Source organism: Plasmodium vivax, chromosome 1 (assembly GCF_000002415.2).
Source record: "Plasmodium vivax chromosome 1, whole genome shotgun sequence".
Classification (NCBI taxonomy): domain Eukaryota; phylum Apicomplexa; class Aconoidasida; order Haemosporida; family Plasmodiidae; genus Plasmodium; species Plasmodium vivax.
Genome location: NC_009906.1, coordinates 1,014 through 26,535, shown reverse-complemented (window position 1 = coordinate 26,535; position 25,522 = coordinate 1,014). Strand labels below are relative to the sequence as shown.

The 25,522-nt window shown below is 32.8% G+C and overlaps 3 protein-coding genes and 1 pseudogene across 3 annotated transcripts, besides 35 other annotated features; 1 reads left to right on the top strand and 3 right to left on the bottom strand.

Annotated features, from left to right (window-relative positions):
* Window positions 1-530: 530 nt before the first annotated feature.
* Window positions 531-563: a microsatellite.
* Window positions 564-937: 374 nt separating this feature from the next.
* Window positions 938-1,072: a microsatellite.
* A 233-nt stretch (window positions 1,073-1,305) lies between these two features.
* Window positions 1,306-3,258, bottom strand: PVX_087680 (chitinase; the record flags this gene model as incomplete). The annotated part of the gene is made up of 1 exon (XM_001613347.1): window positions 1,306-3,258. One exon carries the CDS (start codon window positions 3,256-3,258, stop codon window positions 1,306-1,308), a length of 1,953 nt encoding a protein of 650 aa, XP_001613397.1.
* Window positions 1,382-1,404: a microsatellite.
* Window positions 1,935-1,957: a microsatellite.
* Window positions 2,259-2,300: a microsatellite.
* Window positions 2,304-2,358: a microsatellite.
* Window positions 3,188-3,212: a microsatellite.
* Window positions 3,259-5,100: 1,842 nt separating the features above from the next.
* Window positions 5,101-5,131: a microsatellite.
* A 455-nt stretch (window positions 5,132-5,586) lies between these two features.
* Window positions 5,587-5,611: a microsatellite.
* A 476-nt stretch (window positions 5,612-6,087) lies between these two features.
* Window positions 6,088-6,108: a microsatellite.
* Window positions 6,109-7,047: 939 nt separating this feature from the next.
* Window positions 7,048-7,076: a microsatellite.
* A 618-nt stretch (window positions 7,077-7,694) lies between these two features.
* Window positions 7,695-7,717: a microsatellite.
* A 2,700-nt stretch (window positions 7,718-10,417) lies between these two features.
* Window positions 10,418-10,442: a microsatellite.
* A 1,474-nt stretch (window positions 10,443-11,916) lies between these two features.
* On the top strand, window positions 11,917-14,091 carry PVX_087675 (hypothetical protein, conserved). Its single transcript, XM_001613346.1, has 3 exons — window positions 11,917-12,486; window positions 12,866-13,143; window positions 13,322-14,091. The coding sequence occupies exons 2-3, from the start codon at window positions 12,934-12,936 to the stop codon at window positions 13,442-13,444; spliced, it is 333 nt and encodes a 110-aa protein (XP_001613396.1). The 5' UTR covers window positions 11,917-12,486; window positions 12,866-12,933; the 3' UTR covers window positions 13,445-14,091.
* Window positions 12,194-12,221: a microsatellite.
* Window positions 12,408-12,440: a microsatellite.
* Window positions 13,099-13,229: a microsatellite.
* Window positions 13,601-13,628: a microsatellite.
* A 128-nt stretch (window positions 14,092-14,219) lies between the features above and the next one.
* Window positions 14,220-14,245: a microsatellite.
* An 80-nt stretch (window positions 14,246-14,325) lies between these two features.
* Window positions 14,326-14,377: a microsatellite.
* Window positions 14,378-14,511: 134 nt separating this feature from the next.
* Window positions 14,512-14,531: a microsatellite.
* A 523-nt stretch (window positions 14,532-15,054) lies between these two features.
* Window positions 15,055-15,079: a microsatellite.
* Window positions 15,080-15,128: a microsatellite.
* A 180-nt stretch (window positions 15,129-15,308) lies between these two features.
* Window positions 15,309-15,337: a microsatellite.
* A 626-nt stretch (window positions 15,338-15,963) lies between these two features.
* Window positions 15,964-15,985: a microsatellite.
* Window positions 15,986-16,244: 259 nt separating this feature from the next.
* Window positions 16,245-16,272: a microsatellite.
* Window positions 16,273-16,325: 53 nt separating this feature from the next.
* PVX_087670 (hypothetical protein, conserved) lies at window positions 16,326-18,140 on the bottom strand. The gene is made up of 3 exons (XM_001613345.1): window positions 17,890-18,140; window positions 17,682-17,749; window positions 16,326-17,340 (listed from the first exon to the last, which is right to left on the bottom strand). The coding sequence occupies exon 3, from the start codon at window positions 17,182-17,184 to the stop codon at window positions 16,840-16,842; it is 345 nt and encodes a 114-aa protein (XP_001613395.1). The 5' UTR covers window positions 17,185-17,340; window positions 17,682-17,749; window positions 17,890-18,140; the 3' UTR covers window positions 16,326-16,839.
* Window positions 16,781-16,805: a microsatellite.
* Window positions 17,641-17,669: a microsatellite.
* A 238-nt stretch (window positions 18,141-18,378) lies between the features above and the next one.
* Window positions 18,379-18,401: a microsatellite.
* Window positions 18,402-18,926: 525 nt separating this feature from the next.
* Window positions 18,927-18,953: a microsatellite.
* Window positions 18,954-19,530: 577 nt separating this feature from the next.
* Window positions 19,531-19,556: a microsatellite.
* Window positions 19,557-19,915: 359 nt separating this feature from the next.
* Window positions 19,916-19,940: a microsatellite.
* A 535-nt stretch (window positions 19,941-20,475) lies between these two features.
* Window positions 20,476-20,495: a microsatellite.
* Window positions 20,496-20,663: 168 nt separating this feature from the next.
* Window positions 20,664-20,683: a microsatellite.
* A 1,358-nt stretch (window positions 20,684-22,041) lies between these two features.
* PVX_087665 lies at window positions 22,042-24,184 on the bottom strand (annotated as a pseudogene).
* Window positions 22,652-22,767: a microsatellite.
* Window positions 24,185-24,430: 246 nt separating the features above from the next.
* Window positions 24,431-24,605: a microsatellite.
* Window positions 24,606-25,522: the final 917 nt, after the last annotated feature.

Sequence of the window (25,522 nt, the reverse complement as noted above, 5' to 3'; positions counted from 1 at the left end):
ATGCATTCACAAAATTCGAAAATTTGGGCCGGTTATGCAGTTCAAGAAGCATCAAGTGAAGAGGAAATTTTAAATGATATTTCGAATAACTCTAATACCAGTATTTTTGGCAATTCTATTGATTTTGGTGATTATTTTTTTTTTACATTCTTTTATTTATACATATTACTAGTAATTTATATTTTAATGATGATATCACGTGAATTAAGGCAGTCGATATATAACGTGGTAATCCTACGACATCGTCCACAGGGATGAGCCTTTGTATCTACACACGCCTATGCGCTGTGTTATTTTCATCAAAAATGTTATCTCAAAAAAAAAAATGAGAAAAATGAGAAAAAACTTTTTTACAAAAATGCAATTTCACAATTTCTCCGTAGAACAATCATGGCAACAGAGGCAGAGGTAGAGGCAGAGGCGGAAGAAGAGGTAGAGGCAGAAGGCGAGCACAGTACGCTCCCTTTGACATGCTGTGAACAAAGTACAATAAAAAAGAAGCCTTATAAGAAATTATGATCATCTGTTTTGCAAATGTCCTATTTGACATAGGGAAAAACATACACCTATGTTGGGTGAGTATAGGTGCATATTTCCCCCCCCCGTTTGAACGCATATTTTGTAGCAACATAAAAGGAACGTTGATGCCACATAGTCAGATTTTTTTACACCGCATCAAATTGTGAAATATTCATAACTCGATTTAGATCCCACTGATAATATTATTTATTTGTTCCTTTTACCTATATTTTTTTTAAGTGAATTATCTCTTTAGCCTATTTTAGGTGACTTAACCGAAAGAAATGTTTAGAGCTAATTGCTAATCACACGCTTCCGTTTGCAATTTTACCAATGCGCAGTTTTTACCACTAAACCGTGATGATTTGTGTGCAGGAACGCGTATGCCTAGGTATACATCTCCAGGTGCATATTCGACTGCATTTTTGTACAATTCTGTTAGTACTATATTGCATTTTTATATTTGTTTAATTCATGTATATATAGCGAGACTAGTTTCCAGCGTTTTTATAATTCGTTTCAGAGCTCCAGGCTCACAATTAAAAAAAAAAGAAACACACGTTGAGCTCAACGCACAAAGCATAAAAGACAAACTTAACACTATAAAGCTAAAAAAAAAAAAAAAAAAAAAAAACACCGCTTTGTAAGGTGGTACACAAAAAAAAGCACCGCTTTGCATAGTGATACAAAACGAAAAACAAAATGTGATAATATTTTGAAGCATTGATCTGCACACCTGCTCGCTTCTCTTCGAACGCTAGAAATATGTCATTCTACGCTCGCATTTTACAGAGGCGCGTCTTCCTCTTGCTCATAGGGGATGTCTTCCTCAATTGGCTTATGTGGGTGCTCCTTGTTCCATTCCGACAGTCCTGGACATTCGGATGCATCCAATTTTTCATATGCTTCCAACGCCGCGCCTTCAGGAGGTCCAGATTGCCACCATTTAATAGTGAATGCTTCTCCTTTCCATATAACTATAGATCCATTTTGATAATCAGTGTTAAAGTAATGAGCCGCCTTCCCGTTGCACGCTCTTTCATAACATATTTTGACCAAGTCCCATTCATATCTGTCAACACCAGGAGCACGGGTTGAGTATGACCTAGTTTTCCATATAGCTCCATTGTGCTTGTAATACACGCCTGATTTAGATACAACAAGTCCAGAAACATATTCATCTATACTGTTACAGTCATCAGGGTTTTGAGTTGTAACTACGTCCTTTGGTGCTTCTACCTGGGGGTTTAAATGTTTCCATACATTCGTAAGGAACGCATCTATATCATATGACCCAGTTGGCAACTGTTCTTTCATGAACAAGTGCCATATTCCTACTCCGTCTGCTCGATTGTGCTTATGATTTTCGTCATGAATCGTTTTTGATACTAATTCGACTAATGCTCTGTCTTCTGGACTGAACCCACCTCGGTTGTGTTCTAATGAAAATCCTAGCAAAACTGTGATGTTATATTTCAGTCCGAAATAGAGATGGGATAGATACATGTCTACCATTATACTTGGGTTTGTCGTCTCTAAGTTGTACGTTTGAATAAATACAAGGTCAATTTTTTCCTTTGCTGTGTTAAAAATGTTGACAAAAGTACCTGTAGATAACATAGTGGACGCTTTGTATAGCTCTTCGTTTTTACCCATTTGTTGAGACAAGTAGTTCGTGTTATATGGAGAGTCATCGTCTTTGCAAAATGTTTCATTTACCGATACACATGATAAGGCTGCATTGGATGATCCCGATATGGAGATGACTTTCTCTTCTGGGATGCTACTTCTTATTAAGTTGATTAATTTAATATAATATTTTGAAAAGTCTAGTTCGTTTAGATTGTTAAAGCTGCCATGTGGTTCCCAGTCAATATCTACACCATCAAAATCAAAATCTTTTACGAGCTTAACTATTTGGTCTATATAGTCAATATCTTTTGTAATATCTATCATGTACGTTTCTCCTCCTAATGATAGAATTAAGATGATGTCTGGGCGTGCTTTCCTTATTCTCCTGATTTCGTTTAGCATCACTCCGTAGGTTTCATATTCTAGTCCATGTTTCCTTACTAAAAATTTCTGCTTTCCGTTAAATGGTCTAGATACATCATAAAACATATTTATACGAGCAAAAGCAATGTACAGTATTGATACCATTGGGCTAGAATCGGTCATATTTTTGGCTCTATCTCCTTGACTATTCCATGAACCATAATATCCTGCAATTATTCCTTGTTTTCTTTTCTTATATTCCTCTAAAATTTCTCTTGGAGGTTTTCTATCATGGCTACCTCCGGCTGTTCCGCTTCCCCCTGCTTCGGTTTCACCCCCGCTGCCGCCTCCTGATCCGCTGCCGCTTCCTGAACCGCTTCCATTTCCTGAACCACTGCCGCTTTCTCCTCCCGTTTCGGTTTCACCTCCACTTCCGCTTCCTGAACCATTGCCGCTTTCCCCTCCCGTTTCGGTTTCACCTCCACTTCCGCTTTCACTTCCCCCCTCAGTGTTATTACTGCCTGTGCATGTACATTCGCAAGTGAATTTTTTGGACTCGTCCGTGTATAAGCCAGAATGGAATGAGTGGTTGTGTGCTTTGATTAGTTCTACTTTACTTTTGCCATCCAAGATCATATTTAGTTTATGATTATCTCCTCTGCCATTGCTGCCCTTAAGGCTTACGGAGTGGGCGCAATACAGCGCCGAAGCGAAAATTAAAAAAAGCGACTTGAAGGTATTCATTTTTTGAAAGAATAAAAAATTGTAGAAAATGTTAATGGGAAAACTAAAAAGGCAGACAGGTTGGCGAAAAAACTAAAAAAATGAAGATACGAAAAATGAAAAAATGACGAAGTTGAAAATATGGAAAAGACAAAAATGTGAAAAAAATGTGCTAAAAAGGGAAATACATATATGGACAAAAAAACAGGAAACATAAAATAAAAAGAATTAACACAAAATAAACAAATAAATTACAAATAAATAGCAAATAAATAAATGATAATAAAGTTAAATTAAATTAAAATTGAATTAAATTAAATTTAAATTAAATTAAATGGAAAATGTAAAAACAACAATTGTTAAAGATTTTTTCCTTCACCTAGCTACAACAACAAAAAAAAACTTTTTTACAACTGAAAAAAGTTGCATTAAAAAAAAAAAGCTATATGCACATGACTATTCAGGGAAAAGAGGCGAAAAAATGTAAAATATCCGTAAAGATCTTTCAGCTAGCTAAAATATTTGGACAAAAAAAAAAAAAAAGAAAAAAGCTATATGCCCATGGCTATTTATGAAAAAGAGGAAAAAAAAATACCAAACATCCATAAAGATCTTTTAGCTAGTGAAAATATGACGAAAAAAAAAAACAAAAAACATGCAACTTCTAGCTATAGCTATTAACCGAAAAGGCAAGAGCACATTTAAGACAATCCTAATTAACTTTCAACTAGCTAAAGCGTTATGAAAAAAAAAAAAAAAAATAGCTGTTGCATATAGCTACATGATGAAAAAAAAGCTAGACGTAAGTTTAAAAAAAAAGAAGTTTATATATATATGAGAGATAGCGAACTATTCAGAATGGTCAACGTGCGCAGTAGATCGAGCTATAATTTTTTATAAAGGTCTGAAGCGATATTATGAATAACGTAAAATGGATCTACCCAAATGCAAAATAAGTTGATGATACACAGCGTGGCGAACAATTATTGCAAGTTTAGACATATTCGTAATGTGCCGCGGGATGCCGAGTATCATTAACTTCTGCATGTAGATAAGTATGTCTTAACCGTTTCAAAGATAGGAAACATAGATAAGCCATTTTTTTACATTTTTTCCCATAATAATGTTGTTAAGTCAATTTGTTTTTTTTAATAAAGTATTTTATCACCTACATAATTCAGCACAGCTGAAACTGTGTATACATTCCACTAAGGAGGATACAAATGTGCGCAAAAAAAATAGCATGTATTGTGGAGGTCCAAAAAATGCCTGTTCATTAAAAAAATGGGAAAATTAAATTCCAGTAATAAAAGAAATGATCAAAGTGCATAGCACATTTTAGTAAAGAAATTCATCATTATAATTGTACAAGTGTTATTTAGCCTGTCAATACTAACAGTTTAGCAAAAGTAATCATCTAAAATTAACCGGCCTTTTATTTCAGTTTTAACAATGGTAGCAATATTAGGCGTGTCTAAAGTTTAATTTATTTCTTTTACATTAATTATGATTGATTACAGGCAACTATGAACGAGTTACGTCGCGTAGAGATGAATAAAAATTTTCATATTGTGGTCAACAAAAATAACTTGTTATAGGGTTTCAATAGAGTGTGTCATATGCTTGTGTGTGAATTGGTGAAATGGTAAAATGGTACATGTACCCGTACCCGTACCCGGTATTGCCACTATAAAGCGAAGTACTAAGATTTTATTAAATATACCTACTTCCCTTTTAAGTTTATTATAAAAGAGTTAAGCGCGGGGAAAATCGGAAAACCATTATGAAAAGTAGTTGCAATGTGATTTCATTCGACTCCTTTAAACACCGCGTGTTCACAATGAATACAAGCACAAAAACAAGAAATAACAGCCTGAAAAAGTATTGCACACCTTGTACAACATCATTTGATGAAAAGAATTGACGTTTTCATTATTTGATTCATTAGTATACCTATTGTTTGTAATTTAACTGGAATTTCTATCAAATCAGAGAGGGGTTCAAAAAATTAAGATTGTTCTACAAAAGTTTTTCACTTTCGATTCCAATTTTTTCACGAAAGATCAGGTCCCCCCCATAAAAAAATAAAATATATATGTACATATTATGAGCAATCAGCTGTGTATAATATAAATAAACACACCGTGCCTTAGTATATAAAATTTTTTCTGGCATTTCTTTCGCAAAAGGGGGACTTAATATGGTGCACTGGAAAAATAATTCCTACACATATCCTCATTTCGCACACAGATTTTATATTTTTTTAGCTTTAAAAGGAAAATTTAATATAATGGGAAACAACTTGGCTAAATGTTTTAGTTTCGTATAAATGGTAAAATAAAATAGGGAAACACAATTAAAGAGGTTGAAGTTGGAAGATTAAGAATAAACATTTGAGCTTTCTATTATTCATTTTACGATTGAACAGATTGAATGAAAGATTAAAAAGAAGAAAAATACTTGCACACACACTCACACACACTTCGGATAGGAGTCATAATAAAAGTAAACTGAGGAACGTACATACTATGTAAAAATAGCAAGGATTAAATAAACAAACACACAAATGTAAACATTGGGAGAAACTCTTGTTACAATTAATTTAGAAAATATATTCAATCGAAATGTTAAATTTTGCGAATGTTCTTTTCTTTTGTGCGTGTAAACTTTTTTACGCTATTACAGGAGGTTATTACAGTTTATGTAATGAACTTGACTCATTTTTAAAAAAGAACAATGACCCGTTTATTTAATCAGAACTTGATGTGCTTTTATCTATATCCCCTTGTAACAAAAATTTTATGCATACATTTCATTTATATACGTGTGTGGGAACATTAAAACAGCGAAATGAAGGTGAAACAGGTTATGGTGATTTAAAGAAAAAACAACGGAAAGATGCTTTTTTTCCTTTGTGAGATTAAAAAAAAAAAAAACATGAAAATTATTATAAAAAAAAAAAAAAATAAACGGTTGAATTATTTCACCTTTTTAACAATTAAGAAAACGTCAAAATTTACCACCTGTTCAGAATCACCTACATTAGAATCTACCTAACTCGGCTATCTATCATGCTTACTGAGTGAGAAGGGCTATTAGAATGGGATTTTTCCCCTTCACAATTACTGTGTTAATGAACTTATATTAGTTGCAAAATAAGGAAAAAAAGCATCATCATAAATGACAATGCGCACATGTATAATATATATGTGTATAATGAAGAACTTCCCAAAGTAAATGTACGCCCTCTGGTAAATAGCGGGTGAGGGTCATGAGCGCACTTATGTCCACATGCATATAACTATTTGGCAAAATGAAAAAAAAAATAGCGCAGGGAGATGGGAAAAAAATTACCTCTTCGCCAAAAAGATGTTAATAAACAGAAAAAAACTTATAACAACCAAATGACATAAATCGTTTTAACAGTTATTTTTTTTCTTTAAATTATGAATATACACTTTTTTTTTTTTTGAGAAGTTTAACATAATTTCCAATTCTAGGACAAATGAAACGTTAATTTTTAAAAACACGAAAACTCGAGCAAAATTTTTTTGGCTTCTCCTGCACACAAATAATTAAAAAAAAAAAATTATTTGTGAAATAATGCACAAGTAAAAAAAGTAAATAGCAGTGAAAAGAACAAAGTGAGAATTTTAATTACATGTAAAAAAAATAAAATAAATAAATAAATAACAAAACAGTAAAAAATAACACAATGTAAATACACAGTAAAATGTGTTAATTCTTTCTTATTTGTTTCTTCCGAAATTATGTATTTAAGCTTCTAATAAAATGTCAGATTGGAGGAAAAATAAATTCGAATACTGCTAAAGTATTAACGATTAGCGTTTCAAAAAAAGAGAACTAATAACATTCTCTCAGCATTTATTAAAGCATTTAAAACTGTATATAAACGGAAGAGTGTACATTATGGTTTATTCTGTCACAGGAGTAAGAGTGAGATGTTTTCATTTAACTTTTGTTTTCCTATGCATGTTCGCTGCGTATGCATTTGGCCTGTGTGTCCTGTTTGACCTGGTTGATCTGTGTGCAAGTGTCGTGCGCGCACCCGTTGCGCTTGTCCATCTGAGCACATGTGCATCTGTGTGTGTTCTTTTGACTTTTCATGCGATGCATATGCTTTACCCCGTCTGCACAACTCTATGCAACTGCGTTGTCATTAGCTCGTGTACTTCGTTTCCTCCATTTAGGATTACAGGTATGATGAAGTTATGAACAAATCCCAAGACTTCAAAACATTTATTTAAAAGGTCAAAATATTATTTATTTAATATGCAAGTGCAGCAATCTACCCTTGTAAGGACGCGTGTATTAAAAGCAGTGAGAAATGCTCTAAGTGTGTGTGTTCACGAATCCCGCAATATATGTCCGATAAATTACAAACAAATGATTTATTATGGAATTTTAATTTTTTGTATTTTTTTCGTATTAGGTTACTATATGGAAAGAAAGGTAATGCGATTAAGTTTGAACATGACTGTGCATGTGTTGTTGTTTCGCTGTGTCTTCATTTAAGTAACCTGTTGAATTGAAAAGTGCGTCTTTCATTTGTTCGTCTATGCGTGAATATATTAGTACTACTATCTTCATTGTTGACACCGCCCCCCCCCCTCATAATCCTCTTTTTTTACTCCTTAATTTCAGAAATGTATGTACAAAATTAAACATTGTGGCTACTTTTAACGTCCGTAAAATGATTTAATAAGCGGGAAGACGAGTACGATGGGTCATACAGAGAAACGTAACCCAAAAAATTTTACGTGTTCCACAAGGGCACCAGCTTTTAACGGCGTAAAATTATTTTAATATTGTTTTTATTTTTAAATCAAATCATGCGTTGTATGCTGTGAATGTATTTTTTTTTTTATGTGATACTTATGAACCACAATAATATGATGCTTCCTTTATTACATAATATTTGGTTTTGCGTATTTCGTTTTTATTATAACATTAAAATTTTTTGTAATTAATATTGGCATATTCTTCCCTCTCCCCCCTTTCCAGTTATGTATAAAAAGAAGTTCATATTTTTTTGTGAGTACATATGATATCCTGTAATTTTTTTTTTTTTTTGTGACACTATAAACTACACACAGAATTAATTGGTTGTTGTTTTTCTTCTTGTCGTGCTTTAATTTTAGCTGTTTTGTTCTACATTTTTACATTAAATTTGTATTAATGATGTGTTACGTGTAATGGCTTCATGCGTTTATGTGAGATGTCTATTCATAATTAAATACCATCTTTTTGTGAAAACACAAATTTTTATATAAAAAAAATGGAAAAATTGAAAAAATTGCGAAAAAAAAGAGCGAAAATGCTGAAAAAATAGAAAAACCCATATACTATCCTTTTATAAGTAAAATTAAAAGAAACAACGGTTTAACTTAATTTTACGGGTTTTTTTTTTTATTGTTCATGGGAAGGGATTTTTAGGAATGTACAAAGATTTGCATGGATGGTGTGCTTTTATGGGTGTTTCTTTGCCAGGCGCATACTAAGGCAACATGTGTTTATATTATTTTGAGCGTCTAATGGAAGGAATTTTTTTTTTTCGCTTATGTTAGTTGTACATACATACGGTATTGTATAATTTTATAGGTGCAGGAATTTACTCCGTTGCTTCACGAAATAATGGAGGACTCATTCTGTAGGGGGTAATCTTTACTCTACGTTAGTAATGTCGCACACGTATATTGGTTCATGCGAAATAGTGATTAATTAAGAAAAGAAAAAAAAAAAAAAAATTATTCAGTTTGTCATATAAGTGTAGCAATAAATGCGTTTGGGTGCTTTAGAAGAAATGTCTACCAGTGACAACGGTGAGTAGTTATCCTTTTGCATAAGTTTTACTTATTTTGAAAAAGAACGCTCCCCAAGTTTGATATAATATGAAGGTTTACGTCATCTGTAAAGTTTCAGTTTCGTCAGGAGGCTTAAAGTCTACCGCGTGTGAGCGACGTAAGGAAGGAACGTTCTGTTGTTTCAGTTAGCAAACTATGCTCTCAAAGGGATACATTAAATTATAGCAACTAGAAGTTTCAAACATTTTTGATGCAGGTTAATGAGGATACGCTAAGGGGGAGAAGAACACATGTGTTCATACGTATATAATATACATTTATATGTACATAAATACAACGCTGCTACTGCTTACCCCGTTCAGGCATGCTATTTTGGTAAAACGTTAGCTACAAAGATAGGGGGAAAAAACTATACCGGATTGCTTATTTGTATGTAGTTCCCTCAGTAGGATGCAGTGCTTACGCTACGACGACGGAAGAATCTCCATTATATTCATATTAACAATTCTCTTTTCACATGTTAACATTTTTCACGTATATTTTTTGCGCCACTAAGGGAGAAAAAAAACGAAGCATTAAATAAACCACTTTGTCTTATGAGAAATAAAAAAAATACATTTAGAGGATTAAGAAGCTGTGAGAAAGGACGTTGGTTATTCTCTGTCTTGCGGTGAGATTCAGCTGTTGCGCTGATTCGTAAAAAATTGTGACTACGTATACTAAACTGGCATATAATTTGCACACATCAAAAAGAAAACTTTTTAAAGAACAGCAAATTTGAAAATGCCAAAAAGAAAGATTTATTTTCACCGAGGGTATTATACGCATTAAATTTTCACTTTTGATAACAGTGCGAATAGAAATTTGTAAAGATTTTTTTATTACATACAACAAAATGGGTTGTAAAACAGAGCGTTGTGTAAATGGTGTAGCATTCTTGAGCAGCTTTATAACCTACTATGTATCATTTCACTTGATGGTGTTATTATTAGAAGGAACAAGACTGAGAGGGGAGGTACACTCGACCAGGTGTTTTGTTTCGAAGCTATTATTACCATAAAAAAGTGGTAGCGCATACAACCATTTCGCTTTATGGAAAGGGGGCTTATTCGAGAATTAGAAGAGTTGTAAAAAGGCGGTAAATGAAGGTTCAGTGAGCGTCCAATGAGAGTCAAAAGGTAGGTAAATGAACCAAATGAACCGAATAACTGAATAACTGAATAACTGAATAAACCGAATAACCGAATTAACCGAATAATGGAAACCAGAACGGTCAGCCATGTGAGCCAAATAAGCAGAGTAAACAAAAAGGAAAAAAAATAAACTCGTCATTAGGACCTAAATTATAAACCCTTTTAAGGCACGTTTTTTCACAGCATAGTTATATGCTATCTCATTTATGACAGAAAAAAATACTACTTCTTTATGCGAAGGGGGCAGGGGATCAATTTAATCCTATTTACTTTTTATTTACGTTATATAAATGTGTATATTTTGCTGTCACCTTTTTTTTAGCAAGAAAAAATCCGTTTCGATGAACCTTACTAAACATAAAAAAATCATAAAAATGTAGATTACCATATATATTTTTTTGACCTACCAGCGCGTAAATAAATGCCTTTTTATTAATTTATAAAATTTAAAAAAGCAGAGCTATTTTACTATTTAATTCCAAGGTAGTCGAAAAAACATAAACAAACGAATGATGTGAAAAAATGCTAAAATAAAGGGGTAAAGGTTTGGTTTATCAAAAAATTATATATGCCCCTTATATATATTACATATCATCCCCCTTTGTCGGTATAGTTTTACTAGCATCTAAAGAAACATAAAGTTATTATTTATTATTAATATTCCACTCTTTTTGAGCAATCACAGTTATTTTATATATTAAATTAATAGGTAATTTACAAAGTATATTTTCGATGTAATGAATTATTTATAATGGCATATTAATTCGCGCCTTGCGATGAAAATTTAGGATTAAGGAATGCATAAATAGTGCCAAGGGGTGAATATAATGGTGCTTTTTTGATGGGTGCTCAAAAAAAAATTGCGGTCAAATTTGTAAAGAGGTGAAAAGGGTATTACGCCTTAATAAAAAATATATATTATTAAATGTCTTTTCATTTTTTTTCTAACGCATAAATAGGCAAAAGGACAAGGTAAAAAAGGTGCTTTCTAGGCATGTTATCTATTTATACAGATGTATGCATGCTTCTACGTATAATATACAGACATATAAAGTCTCATGGTATTCCCGTAAGGCATTATTTCTTCATATAAAATTTCTAAATTTGAAAATTTAGGATTCTTTAAAAATAGCAAGCAAAGAAAGAAACAAACAATTGGACTCAGTTGGTTACCCGTGTTTATGCAAACTGCATTGATTCAATTTTTAAAAACAAATTTAGTGACAGTACGGGCGAACCAAAATGTTCACAAATGATTCGATTCAGCAAAAAAAAATTATACCCCCCAATTAAGGTATAAAAAATATTTAAAATATAATACAAAATAATAGTCATTTCTATGGTAAAAAAAAATTTAATAAATAAAGAAAATATATTATTTTAAATAATAGTGATGATAAAATAAATCTTTAGGAAAAAGAAAAGAATATAATTTCAATGTTTCGTTTTTTTTTAAGTTTCAAAACATGTTCAGTTTTTTTTTTTCTATGCAGTATTGCCATTAATTAATTTATCTCCACGAAGCAATTTTACAATTAATTAATGTAAAAGAAAAAAAAAATTCTATAAAGATATTTTCTAAAATGGATAACAGAGAAGTTTAAAAAAAAAAAATAAAAATAACAGTAATTATAATTATAAATATGCATTATCGTTTTTTTAATAATTGCGCATGTTACTGTGTTATCTACTATGTCATTTTAGTAAAATATATTTATACAGCATTATTACGATTGCTATATATAGTGCATATATCCGCGGCATACCGTTTAACTTAGAAGAGAAGCTATAAAAAATATTTATAACAATATAATCCCTAGGAGTTTTAAAAAATTGCTTTTTTTACGATAAAATACTAAATTAAAGAAAACTTTCCGATTCTGTCATACATAATTTTTGCGAACATACGATATTTAAATTTTTAGAATAAACTGAAATTTTATTATCATCATTATTTTGTTTCGATTTTACTGCGAGTAGAAAATTTTAAATGCATTTCTTTTATGCCAATTAGGACATTTTAATTTTTGCCAATAATTTTACCGTAAATATTCTTTTTTCTTGCGTATAAAATATATTCACTTTAGAATACATCAAAAATTGTATTCATAAGAAAGATATACAAATTACGGCGAATGCTTATCGCATATAAATAAAGACAGGAAGAAGAGTGTTCCTTCAAATTAACAGAGTTTAATATTCCTACCTTTTTTAGCGTACCAAAAAAATAGGTATAACCTTTTACTTCGTTTTGCGTTCGTATGTATGCTTTTCCTATTTGCGCGCGTTGCCTTGTTGCAGTGATTGAGAGGAAAAAATAGGCAAAATTGTGAGAAGCAAAAAAGCAAAAAAGACGTTTGCCCCTTTTTGCTTCCTACCTTTGCTTCCTACCTTTGCTTCCTACCTTTGCTTCCTACCTTTGCTTCCTACCTTTGCTTCCTACCTTTGCTGCCTACCTTTGCTGCCTACCTTTGCTGCCTACCTTTGCTGCCTACCTTTGCTGCCCACCTGTGATCTTTACCCATTATGATGCTCAATTTTTCCCCCACATCTGCGCAATTACGTTTTTATGGCTCCACCACATAGCGCCTCATTTTGTAACTTTTCCAGTTTAGGAATAGTTTTCTTATTTTCAAGTTACAAACTACCAGAAAAAATAACCTTCAAAAATTATTAATATGTTTGGGAAGATGTTCAAATTAACGGGTGGTGCAACTCCCTACCCCGTAGGTCAAGATGATGTCAATGCGATAAAGTCTGCTCTTGGAGCATGTCAGCAAAGCAGGGAAGCCTTTTTTTTCATGGAGCCCAGATTCTTGCAAGGATGCTTTGTTGGTATCCTCATGTTTTATCTAATGTTATACTATACTCGCCGATACAAAAATAAGGTAAGTTATGACTCGCATACATCACATTCTTTTTAAGGACAATTAACCGTTCGTTAACTTGATCACTGAGAAGGGGAGAGTGTTCTTTGGGCTAACGCTTTAAGGGCCCATTTGACCCCTGCTTAGACGATTGTTGGTTCAAAATCTCATTCCAATTTGACTGCTTTTCACATTTCAGGTGAATAACCTCCCAAGACGTGATTCATTTACCTATGTTACCTTGCCAACTCAAGGGCCATATAGAGAATACCCTGAAGAGGATATGCAACAACAACAACAACAACAACAACAACCACGTTAAGAAAAAATGGAAGAAATAGCATGAAAAAAAGAATGTGGTGGAAAAAGCATTTTTGAGGAGATGGTGGCTAAATAGCTTTAGAGGGTGCACCACACTTGCACTTTAGACGTGGTTTTATCGGGATGACTTGTTTGAACAATGTAAGAAGATTTTTATGCATGCGTGCGTGCGTGCATGCATATATATATTGTATGTATATATATGTATATATGCGTGCCACACATTTTGTACTCCCCCCACAGTATTCACTCAAGTTTTTAAATATGGATATATAATGTGCATACTTTTGACTACAATAAAATCACTTAATATAATAACTCTGCTGCGTAAAGGTGTTATTTTTTTGCCATGCGCTAATTCATGTATTTTAATTAAAATTTATTTTTCGAAGCGATTCATCAGAATATATTTTTTTTTTTTTTTAAATAAAAAAATTGATGTATATATTTTTTTTCTTTTTGCGAATGGCACAAATGTATATTATATTTCTTAATTTATTTTCTCCCTCACCATTACTTAAAAACAAAAGGAATGTTTATGTATTATACATGTTTTTTCTACCACATTTTTATGTTAACCCTCATGTAAATAGTTTAATGATAAAATGGACCAGCGGATAAGATGTTAAAATATAGTTTTGTTGTAACAATTAAATTTGTACTTTTTCTGCTAAATGAAATGCATGCATAAGCGCAGATATATTATGCATATATGCATATATATGTGTGTATACAATTCCCGTTATTCAAAAACAACCGAATTAACACAAATTTCTGCTAATGTAACATAATATGAAGAGATGCAGTGGTACATTCGTCCATTCTGCGTTACTCCTTCCGCGCATGTGGAAGAGTCCGCTTTTTACCTAGTTAAAAGGAATTGAACATTTGTGGTGGTGACCTTTGTCGCCCCATTGAAATGGTTGCATACGGATAGTGAACGCTTTTATTACCTTGTCATCCTTTGCGAATAATTAAAATTTATGCCGAAAAAAGGTTTACATTTGGGTGGCTCTCCATTTTGGAATATTCGCTAGTGACCCTTTTTGTTAAATGGGTAGTATATGTATACTATACTGTCTTTCTGCCGATGTAGCACCCGTATGCTGCGTTACGTTTATCCTTGTTATCTTTCGTTCCTCGTGTAGGGCAATATTCACAACGCTTCTTCGTTATAGTGCTATATTATAGTATCCACATGGGAAGCAATTCCTTACGTGTTTGAGTGTCCATTTTGCTAATCTTTTGCGTATAGGGTATATACCAGAACTGGGGTTCCCTTTTTCATTCACCCACAGTTTTACATTGGTTTAATGACACTGCGAAGTATTTTCGCATTCGTTTGTTAACGAAAACGAGCATTTATTACACACATATGATATGGTGTATAAAATTGGGGGAAATAATAATAATATGTTGTGCAAAAATATGGCCCAAAAAAAAAAAAATTCCTCGTTTTATTCTGCGCAAATCATTGCAACTTTTTAATTGTTTAGAGACAAAGACAAAGGGGGAGTAATATAAAAGTATCCATTTTTTTATACATTTTGGTAATCCACATGTTACTTTGTGTTTGCTCCTCTTAGGGCACTAAACCTCTACCCTGCTGTATGATTTATGTTCAGGTTAAACTTGTTCGATGTCTTTTTGAAGAAAAAAAAAAAAAATACAATCGGTGTGGTTTCCCCCTTTTTCGAAGCACTTCATATAACCGTAAAATGTAGAAGAGTGTTACATATTGCTCACTTGGATTATTTTTTTTTTTTTCGGTAGTGACATTTCACTTATTGCGTCAAAGGGAGAAGAGATTAAACATGTCCAATGAGAGCGGGGGACATTTAAATAATGCAAAAAGGTTACATTGTGGCAAAGAAAATAATGAAAGAATTCTTATTTAGCTTGTTCGATATGGTGCTATCACTCTTTTGAAGGTAGAGAGCATGCAAAAGTTGTCTCTCCTTTTAGTGCGAAGCGTGGACTGACCTGTGAGAAAAACGAAAAAGACAGTAAGGACAAAGTTAACGTTACATAGGAAAGTGACACATATGTTTCGAATAATGAACCATGCAAAAAGATAATGAATAGGGTGTCTTTCTCATGAACATGGTAAAAATGGAGAGCTACCCCAATATAATCTCCCTTTTGCGGCATAATTTTCTATTGTACAGCCTCCGTTGCTGTGGTAAAAAACTGTGCTAGGTTTGGTATATCATTTTAGTGAGGCCAATTTTTGTACGCTCTCACATCACAGTGGAGAAATTTATCTTCCCCTTTTAGAGTAGTAAAAAAAAAAAAAAAAAAAAGGTAAACACGCGCACAATAGATGCATCGCTTTAAGGAATAGAATACTTCCTCGCTCCATGATTGTAATTTTCTTTTTTTACATTTGGTTAGACATTTTTCTCCTTGTTTTTTAAAAAGGAATTAATGGGTACAACCTTACTTTTCTCTCCCCCCTTGTTCATTCCCAGTTGAACTTCACATATCGGTACAAAAATAACAAATTTAATAACAAAATTTTATTTTAAAGTTTTACTTATTGATCCATTATATCATTGAGACATTATATTATGACATTAAAACACATAATAAGAAGTATGCAACGTAAAAATAATAAAAAGGGGGGAAAAAATAGAAAATCATAAAAATTATGGAACGTTTTTTTGTGCACAGCATGCCATTTTCCAAAAAAAAAGGAATATTTTTTTTATTTGATAGAAAAATAATTTGCATAAATGTATATAAATATATATATGCACACTTAAAAAGTATGCAAATATACATACATAACATTTAGTTAATTACTCGGCAACGTAAATTTTAATTAAAAAAGGAAAAAAAAAAAAAAAAATATAGGATTATATAGTATTATATAGTATTGTATAGTATTGTATAGTATATAAATATATATAAATATAAAACTCGTTGCGATTTGATAAAAAAAAAAAAGCATATGATGATATATGTTACGCAATACAAAAAATATACATTTTAAAATATTCGCTAAGTGTAGGTAAAAATTCGTGATGGAAGGAGCGCTGTAGGCGTTAATCATGTGTGTATAAATAAAAAAAAAAAAAAATATAATGGAATAGAATAAAATAGAATAATGCGATGCGGATATGTGTATGCAGGAAAAACATTAGGGGGACCTCAAGTGAATTGCAGTAGCGCTTTCTCTGAGCCTGTCATCTTTGGGGGGTGTTATTTAATTCTGTTTTCTATCAACTGCGCTAAAATTAATGTACAACTATATATGACTACGTCATGTTAATATATTACGTTGTGCTGATAAGATGCTATGTTGCAGCACACTGCTCTCCTAAGGCTCTGCGCGTCCCACGTTTTGTGGCTCTTTTATAATGTGGACCGGTTTCCCATGTCTACTTTGATCGCTTAGGCCATCTTACCATCATTCATGTGTGATTGGTATCTTACAATTCTTAATAATAAATCTTTGTAATAATCACATTTGCTGTAAGACATGTAGTCCCATATTTTTAAACTAACTAATATAGCAGCAACGTACACAAACATGTTTATTAAAAACTGCATTACATTTTTGTTGTTTATTCCAAATTGTTGCAATACATTTGGTCGTTGGTCTTGGTTACCAGTAAGGTTAATCATGGTTGGGTTGGGGGGGATTCCATAACCTTGTCTTTGTTCCTCAGACTCTCCATATTGTCCTTGGTATGGGGAAGTTGGGTCGGGTTTGTCGAAGTTCTTTTTTGGATACATTTTCGGTTATTGTGTTAGTAGAAACGGGATGGGGGGTATATTTATTAAACTAAGTGACTGTATTTTTAAATATACTTCAGACTTATAGCTGTTGGCCTGAATGGTATGTTCAGCGGAGTGGCTAAAGATATTGTATTTACTAAAATTTGCTTCTTTCTGAAATGGGGGGGGAAAGCAAAGGGGGCATTATTACTATTATGTATATGTATATGCAAAGAAAACACAGAGGGGTACTATATATTGTACATATGTGATGCGAGGCTTCACACGTATTAGTATTCTCATCCCAGATACGTGCACGTGGGGGAGAAAGAACGCAAAATGGACTCTACAAAACAGTTATTCGGTCAGTAGCTTATGCATTGGGGGGGCTGGGGTTCCCCTTTTCGAATAAGCAGAAAGGCACGAAACAGAGGGGGACTAACATGTGAACAGCTATTCAAAGGTACATATGCATATATAAAGCATACAATATTTGACGAAAGTATTAGCCGTACCTTATTCGAAAGGAATAACAATCAACCAGCTGTCTGGGCTTGCTAATTTTTTATGTTTATCTCTATAGCTATAAAAAGGAAGTTATAATATGGTCAATGTATATGTTTTGTTACCATATAACAATATTCTGTTGGTATATTTTTTCATAGAATAAATGCCTTAACAAAATGATGTTATTGTTTAAATTAAGTTTTTTTTTTTCTATACTTGTATAAAGCAACGTAAGGATTTTTATAAACAAAAAAAATCTGAAAAATTCTAGTTAAAATTTTAGATATAAATGTTATGAAATGTTAAAATTTACGAAAAATATTTGTTATTTTTAAAAAATACTTTAATTTAAAAAATGTATATTTTTTTTTTCTTGAAGAAATTAAAAATAATATCTTTTCGTTCTAATAAACTTGCATAATGTTATATAATATTTGTTAAAATAAAAAACAATAAATATTTGCATAAATTTTTTACTATTTCAAATTTATTTTGGAAAAATTAAAAAATATATATTTCTTTTCTGAATTATTGTTGTATTTTAAAAAAAAATAATAATCATAATAATAAATAATAACATAATATAGTGTATTCCTCCTGTTAAAATTGCTAAAAAAATATATTTTTTTTTTTTTTTAAATATTTAGAAAAATAAAATTAAAATAAAAAATAAAATAACGTGTCAACGTAAAGAAACGATTTCTAATTTAATTTTAGAACTTTGAACATTTAATTAATTTTAAGAAAAAATACGAAATGTTAATATCGTGGGATAAAAGATTTATAAAAAATACATTTCTCATAAAATTTAGAATCGCGTATTTTTATTTATAAAACTACTGCTGCTATATCTTTGCGAAATGGTTAAAAAATTTTCTATGTCATTAAAAAGTACATTTAGAACATCATGAATAATAGCATATAAAAAATTATGTACGGTACAGTAATGCTGGAATTTTCTCGTATATATTTTATATGCTTTTCGTATATATTATATATTTTTCCTACTTTGTATTTTTTCTTTACGTTAAAAAATAACTGCTATTTTAGCATAACGTCAAAATTGTCAAACCCTTACTCCGTATGCACATAATGCAGGATGATGAATAAAATGAGCTGGGTCGCCTCTTCCTACATTATTTATTAGCATATATAATATCATCATGCACATATAGATATTAATTAAAAGTATGTATATAAATTAAATATATTTTTTTTGGATAGATGATATAAAGAATTTACTTTTAAAAAATTATATGATGATGAATGTTCTCCTCCTGTATTTATCTATAGGCAGAATTTTATTATTTATATTTTGCGTTTTTCTTTTCATTGGTTTAAAAGGCAATTTTTTTACGATGCAATGCAAGTAATTGTTTTATTTAGTATTTCCGTTTTCCGCCTTGGCAGTTAATTTTAATTTATCCTTTTTTTTTTTATCGTTTTTCTCAATAACTGTACTAATGCCTCTATTATGTTATTATTACAATTGCGCCACTTTAAGGGTTCTATTTCTTTAGGCATACCGCAATGCTATTTCATTCACATGCATGTAATAATCAATTTTATACTTTTAACGCAATAGCGAAAAGGAAAGGAAAGAATCGAATATAAACGAAATGTAGGTCGGTCGGCATCAAAATAAATAGGCAAAATATATATATACATGTAGCCTGAGAAAAAATATTTTAAAAAAGGAATCATCTCAAAAGCCTTTTCATTATAAATAATAGCTTGTATTACTTAGGTACGTACTTTTGAGTACGTCGAAAAAAAAGTAAATACAAAGTCATAATGTCCTATTTTGTAGCGAAGAAAAATAATAAATATGTACTGTACGTACATGGGCCATTTCTTGCGAATATTATTTTTCGGCCCTACGCGCTGTTGTAGCATAAAGCGTACTAAACAATTGCAATAATAAATAAATAAATAAATAAATGGAAGCTGTTCGGCCCAATGGCACAAGTAACGAGAAAAAAATATTTATATATTTATGCTTGCCGCATGACGTACGTGTATATGCGTAATAAATGCATACATATTACCACTGTTTCAGTGTTAAGGGCACAATTATTATTCCTGTCCGTTCAACAATATGATCTGTGGGGCACTTTTAAAAAAAAGATTCTTTTCGCGTACTCAAATTTAAATAGTGAAAATATTGCCAAAGAGTTTACTACTTGATGAAAAACACATTTTGACCTTTTGCTATAAAAATGCTATTTAAAAAATTCCTGAAAAATAACGTAGCACGTGGATTATACCAAACCTGCAGAAGTACCACGGCAGAATAATGCCTTTTAAAAAAGACATACTATAGATGTACACTGAGTACTTACAATTATTTTTAATTTTGTTAGCAATTTTTGTCTTTCCATTGTACATATTGTAAGTTAAATAAACATAAAAAGGAGAAATCGTACAACGTTTGCTTTTTCCATATTTAATAGTCTCATTAAAATATTGTTTTAGCGAGAAATGTTTTCTCTCTACATATGTACACATGGCGCATTCCCTATTTATGCGCGTCTTTGCTATTCAGTATGGCAATAGAGCCACATTAAATTATTACGTGGGCAGAAGGATGACGCGTTATACGCAAGTTCACTCTACCTATGTAATAATAAAGAATAGTATGCACCTTTTTTGATATACATTAATTGTGCATATTGAGAAAAGGGCCATGCTGTCGAAATGGAACTGTGGCAAACTAAGTGCACTGGAAATATATATTTACGGATGTACGTATGCCATGTACGTTTTACGTGTCTTTCTTCCATATCTTTATAATGACCTGGCTAAATTTATCAAGGGTAAAATAGCCATTGCTGTTATTTAAACCTGATTACTGAGAAATTTACTTTTTCCTTGTCGTGCGAAAAGATACTTTTACCATTCGACACCTTTTTTCTGATGAGGGTGACATTTCTGTGATGCAAAAGGGGAATCTATCAAATGCGTACTCTGCTACCGCATGGCCCTCGAATTTGCTGTTTCCCTAGTTTTATAAATCTTATAAAAAATGCTAAAATAGTAAGAGGATATGAGGGGTGATTGTTCTTTCATTATTTTTTGCTTTTTTTTTTTTTTTTTTAAATCTCCTTCCTTTGAAATTCCTTAATTCGCCACTTTAACAATCCACGAATTGTTAAAAAGGGATGAAAAAAAAATCAGCGAAAAAAGCTAAAGTGGGGTATGATGAAAAAAAATATATTAACGGAAAATTGTCCAAAAAGAGGACAAAAAAAAAAAGTTGCAAAATGGACTATGTTGAAATGGCAAATACTCGCGCTTTGTTAAAAGTTGTAGTGCGTTTTATAAATTGCAAGAACGCATAAAAGGACAAAAAGGTCGTTTCTTCGATAATAAGGCATTTTGATTTGCATATTTTCTCGTTCGCACAGATGGTATATTATACGAACTGCTTTCAGTTTACATATTAGCAAGCGCTTTGCTAATTTTTTTCCCCATTAATATAATGCTATAATTTGTTATAGGCAAAAAGAAAAAAAAAAAAAACGAACAATAAGTAACATATGCGGTTAACACTAGTAGTATACGACAGCCCAGCGATTTTAATTTTAATCTTAATTTTAATTTTAATGATTCCCCATTTGAAACAGGCCACCCCGTTTTGCTCCCCAAACGCTTTGTTGCATAAAAGAAAGCAAAATGCGTTCTTCGAAAGTGTATAATTTCAAAATAATTTTTTTAGAATAAAATAAGAGCATAATAATAATGTCAGATAATGCTTGTGTTAATCATGTTTAGCTAGTAAAATAAAATTAACAAATAAAGTGATATAGCATAAAGCGAAAGTAATAGGTGATAATAAAACTAAGGGGAAATTATATTTGTAAATTTACAAAAGAAAAACTTCATATTTAGTAAGGACAAATGTAAATTTAATATAAAATAAATAACCTCATAAAATTATAAAAATAAATGTATCTAATTAAAAAAATTAAAAAGAACTTTTATGAGTTCTTATTTTTTTATATTTTGTATTATATAAAAAAAAAAAAAAAAAAAATACCTGGATAAATGGAACCTGGTATTGTAAACACACAACAATGCATAATACACATATGATATGTATATATACTTAAACTAATTATAGCATAAACTACAAAAACAAAATTTACTTAAGGGCCGGAGGGGTTCAATTAAATCGTGCCCTTCACATGTACATATGAATACAACGTACTTCCAATCTAGAGACTTGTGCTTTTACGTATAGAAATATACACACCTCATCCCTAAACGAAGTGCGTGAGAGAATGCAACTCTCTTCAAGAGATCTTTTTTGTTTTATGTGTAAAATTTAATTAAACATACATTTTGCATTGACCTATGTTGCTATATTCAGGATCCTTTTCCATTCTTTTTTTGGGCTTGAGCATCCCCTAAAACTTTTTGGCAGCTATATTTCATTTTGTCTACAAATCCTTGTGATTTCTTTACACTACTAGCAAGGAAACGTTTAACTTCCATCGTATTTGCATTTTTACCTTCGATCATGCTAACAAACTTTTTATTGAAATAAGTCTCTTCATTTCTTACATGATCCATGTACAAGTCATAACATTGTCTCCACTGTTTTTTAGAAGTAAAATCATGCCAATTCGAATTTTTCGGTAATTCTTTATATACAGTCCATAATTCATCTAATACACGAACATATTTATTTCTCACCGCCCAACGGAATAACTTCCATACATAATATACATCTTGCTTTTTGGACGATTCATTCAAAGCATAAATAAGTTTCAACAATTTTTTGTCACTTAGATTCATGGGAGTTTTGAAGGTTCTCGAAAAAAAAGGATATTTTTGTACATTATTTGGTAAGTCTTTTAATATAAATTCTGTATGCAATAATTTCATGCGTTTAGGGTTAATGGGAGAATCGTCTGCTTCGCCATCTGAATCTCTTGAAGTAGAATACGTTGACTGCTTTCTTAGAAAATGTTCTCGTTTGGTGGGGTTTACAAATTCGAGTTCAAGTTTTTCCATTATAGAATCTACTATATTTTGTGTCCTTGATCCCTTTGTCATTTTATTGGACGCATTTTGTTTCTGTCCTTTTTTCCCAAAATTGGTGAAGAATTTCATGCTCTTTTTGTTCTTCTCTGTTTCATCCTTTTTGTTGTTATTCCTTTTTTCATCCATTCTATTACCTCTTCTTACATCCCTTCTTCGTTCCATTCTGCTCTCTATCTGTTCTTCCGTTTCAGGACCTCTTTTTCTTCTTATCCTTTTGTCATCTCTTTCTCTTTGATATTCATCATCCCTTCTTCTGTCCCTTTTGTCATCTCTTTTTCTTTGATATTCATCATCCCTTCTTCTGTCCCTTTTGTCATCTTTTTCTCTTTGATTTTCATCATCCCTTCTTCTATCCCTTTTGTCATCTCTTTCTCTTTGATATTCATCATCCCTTCTTCTGTCCCTTTTGTCATCTCTTTCTCTTTGATATTCATCATCCCTTCTTCTGTCCCTTTTGTCATCTCTTTCTCTTTGATTTTCATCATCCCTTCTTCTATCCCTTTTGTCATCTTTTTCTCTCTGACTTTCATCACCTCTTTTGCTTTCCTTTCTGTCATCTCTTTCTCTATGACTTTCATCACCTCTTTTGCTTTCCCTTCTGTCATCTCTTTCTCTATGACGTTCATCATCTCTTTTGCTTTCCCTTTTTTCATCTCTTTCTCTATGACGTTCATCATCTCTTTTGCTTTCCCTTTTTTCATCTCGCCCTCTTTCTACTTCACTATCCCTTCTTTTTTCCCTTTTATCATCTCTTTCTCTATGACGTTCATCATCTCTTTTGCTTTCCCTTTTGTCATCTCTTTCTCTATGACGTTCATCATCTCTTTTGCTTTCCCTTTTTTCATCTCTCTCTCTATGACGTTCATCATCTCTTTTGCTTTCCCTTTTTTCATCTCGCCCTCTTTCTACTTCACTATCCCTTCTTTTTTCCCTTTTATCATCTCTCTCTCTAGGACGTTCATCATCTCTTTTGCTTTCCCTTTTTTCATCTCGCCCTCTTTCTACTTCACTATCCCTTCTTTTTTCCCTTTTATCATCTCTCTCTCTAGGACGTTCATCATCTCTTTTGCTTTCCCTTTTTTCATCTCGCCCTCTTTCTACTTCACTATCCCTTCTTTTTTCCCTTTTATCATCTCTCTCTCTAGGACGTTCATCATCTCTTTTGCTTTCCCTTTTGTCATCTCTTTCTCTATGACGTTCATCATCTCTTTTGCTTTCCCTTTTTTCATCTCGCCCTCTTTCTACTTCACTATCCCTTCTTTTTTCCCTTTTATCATCTCTCTCTCTAGGACGTTCATCATCTCTTTTGCTTTCCCTTTTGTCATCTCTTTCTCTATGACGTTCATCATCTCTTTTGCTTTCCCTTTTTTCATCTCTCTCTCTATGACGTTCATCATCTCTTTTGCTTTCCCTTTTTTCATTTCGCCCTCTTTCTACTTCACCATCTTTTTTTCTGTCCTTTCTTTCAGGGTTCAGGGTTTTAGGTTTAGGGTTCAGGGTTCAGGGTTCAGGGTTTAGGGTTTAGGGTTTAGGGTTTAGGGTTCAGGTTTAGGGTTCAGGGTTCAGGGTTTAGGGTTCAGGGTTTAGGGTTCAGGGTTCAGGGTTTAGGTTTAGGGTTTAGGGTTCAGGGTTCAGGGTTTAGGGTTCAGGGTTCAGGTTTAGGGTTTAGGGTTTAGGGTTTAGGGTTTAGGGTTCAGGGTTTAGGGTTCAGGGTTTAGGGTTTAGGGTTCAGGGTTTAGGGTTCACGGTTCAGGGTTCAGGGTTTAGGGTTCAGGGTTTAGGGTTCAGGGTTTAGGGTTCAGGGTTCAGGTTTAGGGTTCAGGGTTTAGGGTTTAGGTTTAGGGTTCAGGGTTTAGGTTTAGGGTTTAGGTTTAGGGTTTAGGGTTTAGGGTTCAGGTTTTAGGGTTTAGGTTTAGGGTTCAGGGTTTAGGGTTTAGGGTTCAGGGTTCAGGGTTTGGGTTTAGGGTTAGGGTTTAGGGTTCAGGGTTTAGGGTTCAGGGTTTAGGGTTCAGGGTTCAGGGTTTAGGGTTCAGGGTTTCAGGGTTCAGGGTTCAGGGTTCAGGGTTTAGGGTTCAGGGTTTAGGTTTAGGGTTCAGGGTTCAGGGTTTAGGGTTCAGGGTTTAGGGTTTAGGGTTTAGGGTTCAGGTTTTGGGTTCAGGGGTTTAGGTTTCAGGGTTTAGGGTTCAGGTTTAGGGTTCAGGGTTGGTTCAGGGTTCAGGGTTTAGGGTTTAGGGTTCAAGGTTTAGGGTTCAGGGTTTAGGGTTCAGGGTTTAGGGTTCAGGGTTTAGGGTTCAGGGTTTAGGTTTAGGGTTCAGGGTTTAGGGTTCAGGGTTCAGGTTTAGGGTTCAGGGTTCAGGGTTTAGGGTTCAGGGTTCAGGGTTTAGGGTTCAGGGTTTAGGGTTCAGGGTTTAGGGTTCAGGGTTCAGGGTTTAGGGTTCAGGGTTTAGGGTTCAGGGTTTAGGGTTCAGGGTTTAGGTTTAGGGTTCAGGGTTTAGGGTTCAGGGTTTAGGGTTCAGGGTTTAGGGTTTAGGGTTCAGGGTTTAGGTTTAGGGTTCAGGGTTTAGGGTTTAGGGTTCAGGGTTCAGGGTTTCAGGGTTTAGGGTTCAGGGTTTAGGTTTAGGGTTCAGGGTTTAGGGTTTAGGGTTCAGGGTTTAGGGTTCAGGGTTCAGGTTTAGGGTTCAGGGTTTAGGGTTCAGGGTTTAGGGTTTAGGGTTCAGGGTTTAGGGTTCAGGGTTTAGGGTTCAGGGTTCAGGGTTTAGGGTTCAGGGTTTAGGGTTTAGGGTTCAGGGTTTAGGGTTCA

Coding starts and splice junctions, on each gene's coding strand:
- PVX_087675 (XM_001613346.1), top strand. CDS start 12,934: ATGTTTGGGAAGATGTTCAAATTAACGGGTGGTGCAACTCCCTACCCC. Junction 13,144..13,321: donor CTCGCCGATACAAAAATAAG/GTAAGTTATGAC, acceptor TTCACATTTCAG/GTGAATAACCTCCCAAGACG.
- PVX_087670 (XM_001613345.1), bottom strand. CDS start 17,184: ATGTATCCAAAAAAGAACTTCGACAAACCCGACCCAACTTCCCCATAC.